Below are 8,995 nucleotides of genomic sequence, written 5' to 3' on the forward strand. Positions count from 1 at the left end.
GAAGAAAACCTACATATCTCTATGGCAACGACAACTATCCATTTGCAGTGCTAATCATGGTGCTAATGTGTCCATGACTGAAAACTTGTTAACTTGTTGTAGTAGCTAGCTGTTTATTACAACATTAACCGTATTCGCCGACATTCTTGCCGCGTACATTTGCAAACTGCAAGCAGTTAGCTAGGTAACAAATTGCATGTCGTTGCGAGTACGAAAAATACGAAAAAGTAGCTGCGTGCTAACGACAAGTGCTAGCTTTGCTAACATCAAAACAATACCGCTTTTTGAATGTTTACTTGCTAAATATGAACTTTATGGCGGACAGTTGGAACACAGATACCGGAGAAGCTGTGTATCGGTCCCGGGATGCTGTCAAAAACTTGAGAATAAGGTAGCTAAATAGCTAATGGTAACGTTAACATTAGCTTAGCTACAAGACTCTAACGTGCTAACATTTTTTTTATTTAGCACGGTATTCATTTGTGTCTCCCACTTTAGGGTGCGTATAGAGAAGGTGACCTCTACAGCAGCCCTCTCTCAGCACCTCCAACAGCAAGTTCTGTCCCAGCAAGACAGAGGGGACATTGAAATGGAAACCCTCACCTCACGAGGCCAGACAGGTGAATTATTTGAACTGCTGGGAGAAGGACTGATGGTGATCACGATAGGACAGACAGACAATTGTCACTTGTCCATACTAACACGTTCTTTTGTCTCTTGTACTTTACTCATGTGTTGTACCACTTACACCAACTTGCCTTCTTTGCTTGATCTTTAGTAAACATTTTGATTCTCTATATATGTTTCTCTGCTTGACTTACAAATTTGTCGGGACTTGTTTAATGGTTTGATTGTCAGCTGAACTATTGCTGGCAACAAAAGCACTTTTTAGTTTAGGATAAGATGTAGGGGTGTAAATCATGTTTTATCAAGATAGGATATTATATAGATTCTTTGGAGAACAATTCAGTATTTATTGATCTCACAAAGTCTGCCACGATACGGTTTTGATTCAATTCAGGGACCTGGGACCGATACGAGACCATACATAAGCCCACAAAACACAATCCGTTACATTTATATATATTTACAAAAAGCAACTAAAAACAAACAAACTCTTTTTAATAAAAATAATAAATATATTTCTTTGTTTGTTCTGCAGTCCACAGAAATGAACTTATACCATGTAATATAACACCAGAATGTGTACAGGAATGTAACAGACATTATGTATAACTTGTATTTACCATGTGTACATGTATTTAGGGTAGATGTTCCTTCAAAGCATATTTTAATAACTTGACATATGTGTTACTCTGTCACTAGGTGATAATGAGGAGGAGCTGGTGGTGGGCTGGCAGGAGAAACTCTTTAGTCAGGTAGAACTTTAAACCTTCAGCAAGTTATAATGACTTCATGTAGCTCAAAGTGATTAAAAATGAAACAACTCAAAGTTTATTATTATTACTTTATCTATTATTACTTTACCCCTCCTCCATACCATCATGTCGTTCTGTCTGGTCCCAGTATGAGATGGAGCTGTTCCAGAGCGATGCAGCATGTCAGACCCCTCTGGACCGTCAGTATCACACAGAAGTCAAGGCCCTGAACAAGTCTAAGCGCCGACGTAATCACAGGATTTTCACATACACAGATCATGACCGCTACACCAGCTGTCTTCCATTGCACCAACTGGTAGGTTGTGCTGCATTCTATAATGTCAACACCATCATCCAATAATTCACGCTACAGAGTTATATATTTGTTTACAAAACAGATAAAAGGTAAAAGTGAAGCCTAAATAAGAGTTATTAGAAACGGAGTGAATGAGTCAGTTTATCGCAGTTTCTTGTATTCATGTCTTTACTTATTTAGCACAGTCTTTGGTGTACAGTGATCATTGTTGCGCAGGTACCTTCAAAGTAATATCTTGTTATGAAATATGTTTTAAAAAAAACACTGTAATGGTAGATTAAGATTACAAAAAGCTACTGTATTCAGGATTCTTCTTGTAACTGTGTTTGTAAGTAGCTTGTTGTTCCTTTGATCCTGAAAGCAGCACTCCACTGACTTATTGACCACAACCAAATCCAGCCCCACATTCCTGGCTGAAAGGATGGCCAGTGTGAGACACAGACGGCAGGACAGACGCACCATGTAGGTGAAGCTCACATATTTAGTTGTCTTCCATTGGGGAAGTCTGTATTCTATTTGTCAATTCTCAAAATGCATGTAATTAGAGTCTCCCCTTGTAACGAACTTTCTGTCTGTGGAGCATACAGTATGTGCATTGAATTGTGTAAATACAATGCAGTTAAGATCAAAATTCAGTAATGTCACAGTCATGTGATCGGATGGTCTGGCATATTTTGCAGGGATTGTAGTATTCCTAAATCAAAGATCGTCAACTGGGAGCCCACAGAGGAGTTTGTGAAGAGCAGTCATGTGGTGAATAATGCCATGCAGACCATGCACATCATGGGAGACCTGGCTCCCCCTGGAAGGTAAGACCCCATTTCCATTCAGTTCACTTTTTATTGTTCCATGTGGACTCATCCATTAGTGTCATTGATCACTTTCCACCTAATATTACCCTGCAGTCAGTATTGTTCTCGACAGCTTGATTCTGCCCCTTGATGTTGTTTGATTCAGTTGTTTTTTTCTCTCCATGTTTGGTTTCTCAGGCTGGGCCAGAAAGATAATGAATATTTGCTGGTAACCATAAAAACAGATGGCAGCGGGACAGTCATTGTAAAACCTGACTTCAACAAAGGCAAAGAGCCCTATAGGCAAGTTCACAACATGACAGGAGACTGTTTGTGGCTCCAGTATATCATCTCAACATGTTTTTAAAACAACTGTATGATCTGAAAGGAAATGTACAAAGTAAAGCTACACTCTGCATATTTAGCCACACTCGTCCTGACTAAAAGTCAACCACTTTGGTCCAGACTAAAATTTCTCGACAAATTTTGGATGGATTGTGACCAAACAAAGAAAACAAAAGTATGTATTTTTATAAGGATAAAGGGATGCATGTTTTTTGGACAAATGAAAAGATAACCAGTCTGGTGTGTGTGTGTTGTTGTGCAGGATTGTAACAGCGGGGGAGAAGAGAGAAGTTTGGCGTCTCACTGTGGAGAATGTATGCACAGCCATGCAACCAGAGGAACAGGAGAGGGAGCAGAACATGTATAGAGACGTGAGTTCATTTCCATCATGTTTCCTCCAGGACCAGGCAATTTTCCGTCATACCTGCGGTATGAGCTGTTTTTTAAAAGTCGTCACCGACAGAATCTGCAGTTTAGAAATGCGTCTCCCTGCCAGGGTGCAGTGTGTTTAAAAATAAAATACATTGTGTTCAATGGAAAAAAAGTTGTTGTTTTTAACCAAGACATTTCAGAATAACACATTTTAAAGCTGTAATTGCAATACAGTGAAATGGTGATATTTTTGCTCAGTTAGAATCGTCAGAATCTCATACCGGCCCATGCCTAATTGACACATCCCCTTTTTCTCTGTCTCTAGCTGTACGTACGGCACAAGGAGTACCTCAATAGCCTTGTTGGACAGGACTTTGAGATGGTAAGTAATTAAATAAACTATCATTAAAGCTGACTTTGATCTGAAAATAGGGCTCGCAGCTCTTTAAATAGCTTCCCAGAGACCAAGGTTACATATTGAAATAGCTTGTTTTGTCTGAGCAGACAAACTGTCATATATTACAATAAGCAGCAAATCCTCACATTTCAGAAGCTGAAACCAACATGTTTGACATTACTGACTGAAAATGACTGAAATAATTGATCATATATTAGTCTCGCTTTGCCATACCTTTCTCTGCAGCACTGCAGACGAGGGTCTGGCTAGTCCACACAGCATTCCTGGATGGGAAAAATAGGTGCTCTGGTTAATTGGCATTTCTTTAAACCAATCACAATCGTCATGGGTGACGCTAAGCTGCAAAATAGCCTCAGAAAGAAACTTGCTTCGGTGGAACACGTGTACGTTCAAAAGTAGTTTTAGTCGTGCAACAGAAAACTCAGATTGGACAGATAGTCTAGCTAGCTGTCTGGATTTACCCTGCAGAGATCTGAGGAGCAGTTAACCATAATCCTCACAAATCCACCGGAGGTTAGAACGCCAACACAAAGAAAGCGGAAGGCAACGGAAATCTGTCCGAAAAGAGGGACATCAGGCGGTATTTCCGGTGGCAACGGAGCAATCCTGGAAGTGGAACGTCGTGGATATAGACTAATCAAATATTAACATTAGACTTGCTACCTAACACTTCTTATGGTGGTCTGTTTGTCTCTCCCTTAGCCTCCCTTGGGTATTTTGCGTTACCTGATGAATGGAGAGATAGGTGAGTAGGAAAGCTGTGGCCATCACTGATGTATATATTTCTAAAATGCCCATGTTTGGCATTTCAATTTCTTTCTTCTCTTTACCCAGTTTCAGCCAAAGGCTTTGAATATGATAACTTATACATCCACTTCTTCATGGAACTGCCCAACAGTAAGTCACATACAGTATATGACACTATTTACATTTTGATACTTAGGTATGTTGATACCTTTTTAAATCAATTAAACTAAATTCAATGTATCACTTCAACTTGTGTTATTCTTGTTTGTTTTAGATTGGTCCAGCTTGCCATTTCAGTCTCTCTCAGGTGTTACCCAGACCTGCCGGGCCAAAACATTAGGGAAGGTTTGTATGATATACTGTACAATAAACTGGTTAACAGCTTCAAAGAATGGCTGCAGAGATTTGTTAAACCCTCAAAATTCTCTCTGCCAACAGGAAAATGTAGCTTTCTTCAGTTACCCCTTTAGCTTTGAGGCTTTCTACATGAGTGAAAAAGAGAGTGAGGGTAAGTATCAGTCATGGAATATTGTGTTTGTTTCATGCATTAGTTAAATATGAGGGATTTAGTTTAAGTTTTCTCCTTATTTTTAGAGTCAATTCTCCAGTGGCCAGTGATCTACTTCAAGGTTCTTTCTCTGGACTCCTGGCAGCGCTATCGAACTGAAGGCTATGGCTATCTGCTTTTTCCTGCCATGCCTGGTATGCTGTGTACACCGCAAAATTGTTGGATTAAAATGAGGACGATAGCGTTATTTCAATTGTAGATTTATCTGCTGATAATTTTCTTGATTTGATTTGTCCTTTTGTTGTTGTTGAAAAGTTCAGGAAATACAGAAAATGACAACAATAATCAGAAGTTCCTGACATTTTAGAAGCTGGAACTAAAAAATGTTTAGCTTGAGTAATCGATTATCAAAATATTTGCTGTTACTTTAATGTTGTTTCAGCTCTCATTAACATTAATAAAAGACACTTTTCATTTTATATTTTAAAGGAACGTGTGAAGTTATCTTTTGGGATTAGAAATGTAGATGCTGAACTAATCACTAATTATCCCACAAGACAAAAGCATGTACACATTGAATCAGTTCCTTTGTCTTATTTTCCCACATTTTGTGTTTTCTGTGTGTGCAGGTAAACATACAATAACATGCCATACGTGGAGACCCCTTCAGATGGGGACAGGGTCTGCACTGAGGCGCTTCTTTATTGGAGGTTCTCCAGAGCTTGAAGACCACAGCTATGTCAGAATACCCGGGACCTTTAAGGTAGGCTCAAACCTCTGGAGCGCTCTAGAGATGCGGAGAAGGAATGTACAATTTAAGGTCATTCTTTTCTTTTTTGCCACTTGTCTCTCAAAGATGCACAGATTCATTTGGATTTATTTTTACATACATTTCTTGTGGCTGCCAGCACAGTTAGAGTAAATAGGGTCATCTGACGATGGGGGACGTCTGAAAATATGCTGCTACTAATAGAAAGTGAAGAGAAAAATGGTAGAACATTTTTTTAAAAGCTGCATATTCTGCTGCTGTTGATTATGCTGCAAGTAGTTAGATGGTGAAAATACAGAATGTTTGTGCATCAAATTGTATTTTCATAGTCTGATCCAATCCAGTTCATTCTTTTTTTAATAAACAAAATAAATACAATTACATAATTGTATTTTTTTTTTCTTCATTTGCATCATTACATTACATTAATGATAAATGGAAACCCAGAGTAGGATCACTACTACGTTACTTAAATTGCACTAAGTTTTCTTGTAAATAAACGCAGCTTACTCACACAGACACCTTGGTTTGTTTTGGTATACACCTCCCTCCTGATGCATTTGCAATGCCACATTTGTGAATATTTTGGAACCTGCATTGTTTATATCCATGTTCATTACTATGTTAATAATGACACTAAAGAATGTCTTTTTTATTTTTATACTTCCATATATGGCTGCAGGGAGAGAGGCTGAGTCGCTTTGGCTTTTGCACTGAAACCACAGGAAGTGTCACCTTTAATCTGCACTGCCTCCAGCAAGCCAGGTAAGTACACCTTGAATGTGTCCGTTTGGGTGTAGAAATGAATTATGTTCAGTCTTTGTAAGTGTACAAACTATTTGCAAAATATTTCATTAACCATCATTATTGATCACACTATTAACTGTTTTAGTTTCCTTTACAGTGTGGTTTAATGTATGCATGTTTTTCAGGGCCTTTGTTGATGCCACCATGCTGAAGAAGAGGAGGCAGAAAGCTTTTGAGCAGCTGGGAGGATTTAGTCAGCAAGGAGCTGTTTGCACCATCCTGGGTAAAGACATTCACTCAAATAGTTATTCAGTATTTGGAGGATTAAATATCAGTTTGACAGCTAAGTTGTATTTTTTTTTATTGTGTAGTTTTACTATTTTTTTAATTACATGTTGTTAATTAGTATTTGTTTCTCTGCCAGAGGCCTTCCAGAGGGCCAGGAGAAAGATGCACGAGGCCAGAGAAAGTCTTCCAAGAGACCTCGTCAACACCAACTCCCAACTCCACATCGAATCCTCAGCATAGGCGTGAAAAACGGTGAAGAACTGTCACTCTGTCAAATACATGAAAACAACCAAATGGCTTACAGCTACCCTGTAGAATAGTAGCAACATTACCAGCGAGTAGGAGTTGCCATTTTTAAATATTGCACATTTAGGGGCGTGTTCAGGCCTATAGTTTGTTTGCTTTGGTCCGAATCAGTTGATGACTTTGTACACTTGGAGCGGTTTCCCCTTGGTTTTGTTTCACTCAGAGAAAAATCCAAGCGTACCAAAATGCATCACTACCTGTGCTTACTGGTCAGATGTGTCCGGGTGCAGGAGCAAGAAAGTAAATACAGGAAGAGGGTCCTGTGTTCTCGAGTAGTGCATATGTCTTGCATCCCCACGGTCAAACCAGACGTTACTGCGTCTATTTCTGTAAGAGAAACACTGCAAGCCGCTACAGTTTTGCAAAACACACCTGACTACAGGAGCCGTTTAGCTCAGACTTGCTGAGACCACATAGCTGGGGCAGTTTGAGATCGGATCACATTCTCACCACAAACGAACCGATCCAGAGTTTGATTAAGAGCATACTGAGACCTCCTTAATGAGGGGATCTAGGCACGCGAGTTTGGTCCACTTTTGGTGCACATCTGAGTGCGATGGATGCATTCACACCTGCCCAAACGAACCGCACCCAGGGGGAACACGAACTCTAGTGCGATTTAACCAAACTAAATGAGGTGTGAAAGCCTCCATATTGTGTTTTGGTGATAGGACTGTGATGTACTGTAACAAGTCAGAAAGAAGAAAACTGTCTTTTTGCAATTTATATTTTGTAAAGGATAAGGTTTGTAAGGTGATTATTGAGTAAATATGGATTTATGTGGTAATTAATATGGAGCAAAGCCAATATGCCTACTACGTATGCTATGTATGTATTGTTCTGTATCTATGGTTATCACCATGTATTGTATTATTTTTTTACAGTCACTGTTTGTCTCAGATTTGGGTAAATAGTCTTATTTTCAGAGTTGTAGACAGTGAGGCTTTTACAAACTGATGCAACACAGAAAATAAAATACTTTTTAGACTTGGATTTATTTATTTTTAATCATATTTGCTGTTATATACTGTATGTTTTATATCAATAGCCACTTTTTTGTGTATTTTTCTCTACCTATAGCCACTACTACTTCAATTTCAATTACAATTATGAGATACTTTTCTATTTTTTTATTTACAAACAATGGAAATGTTTCTTTTTCCATTGTATGATACACATGAATGCATCAATCATTATAAGCCAGCGATGTTATATATATATATATATATATTATATTATATTATATTATATTTGTAACAGAGGGTTAGGGTTATTTTTACACCCTTGTATTGCTACTAATTGTAATATGAGTCATATTACCAGGAAAGGTTCAGCTGAGTCATGTGTCAGGGGGTGGGGGGACTGATAAAGAGAAAATATTGGATTTTGTGAGGAGCATTATTCAGTTGTTGAGTGCAGGTTGTCTACTTCATTTGGAATTAAATTCTACCTGAGCAATAGCCTCGTTTAGCAGACCAATCTATTGATGCTTACTAAAGTTACAACTCAAACGGAAAAGCATGACCGACTGACACTCGAGTAGGCCTACTTTTAAAGGGTTTTATTAATAGTTTTATCGAAGTAAACAGTCTGAGAACTCCTTCCACCCCTGCAGAAAATAGCCAAATGTAATTATTCAGTCATTGTCTGTTTGACCAAGAGGGTCACACAGACAGTTCACTGTGGCTATAACCCTCTTCTAGTTTCCTCTCTGTCAGTCAGGACGTCACTGTGTGATCCCAACCAAGACTTTCCTCTTGTGCTAGATTCAATGCTGTGGGAAATTGTGGGTCAGTTACCAGTCACGCCTAAAAATGTAAATATAAAACTCAAATCTCAATTTAGAGATAGCTCTTACTGTACGCTGATTTATGTACTTGTGTGAACTTAAAAGACAACTGAACTGATTGATCTGATTGATCTGTCCACATCATCCAAATTCAGTCGATAATGGGTGGTGTCATATTGCCCCCTGGTGACCTTGCTGCGTGTGATGTGACCAACGACCG

The 8,995-nt window shown here is 38.8% G+C and overlaps 1 protein-coding gene across 2 annotated transcripts; it reads left to right on the forward strand.

Moving 5' to 3' along the window:
• mks1 (MKS transition zone complex subunit 1) lies at window positions 1-7,979 on the forward strand. Of its 2 annotated transcripts, none has more exons than XM_039778670.1 (18): window positions 1-391; window positions 499-620; window positions 1,327-1,379; window positions 1,528-1,695; window positions 2,060-2,157; window positions 2,376-2,504; window positions 2,685-2,789; window positions 3,094-3,202; window positions 3,529-3,585; window positions 4,324-4,366; window positions 4,456-4,518; window positions 4,643-4,713; window positions 4,807-4,876; window positions 4,963-5,070; window positions 5,506-5,639; window positions 6,328-6,410; window positions 6,578-6,675; window positions 6,817-7,979. In XM_039778670.1, exons 1-18 carry the CDS (start codon window positions 306-308, stop codon window positions 6,918-6,920), a joined length of 1,701 nt encoding a protein of 566 aa, XP_039634604.1. In that variant the 5' UTR covers window positions 1-305; the 3' UTR covers window positions 6,921-7,979. The 2 variants fall into 2 exon arrangements, with proteins under 2 accessions (XP_039634604.1, XP_039634603.1); XM_039778669.1 differs by having other exon boundaries at window positions 3-391; window positions 2,057-2,157.
• Window positions 7,980-8,995: the final 1,016 nt, after the last annotated feature.

Source organism: Perca fluviatilis, chromosome 16 (assembly GCF_010015445.1).
Source record: "Perca fluviatilis chromosome 16, GENO_Pfluv_1.0, whole genome shotgun sequence".
NCBI lineage: Eukaryota > Metazoa > Chordata > Actinopteri > Perciformes > Percidae > Perca > Perca fluviatilis.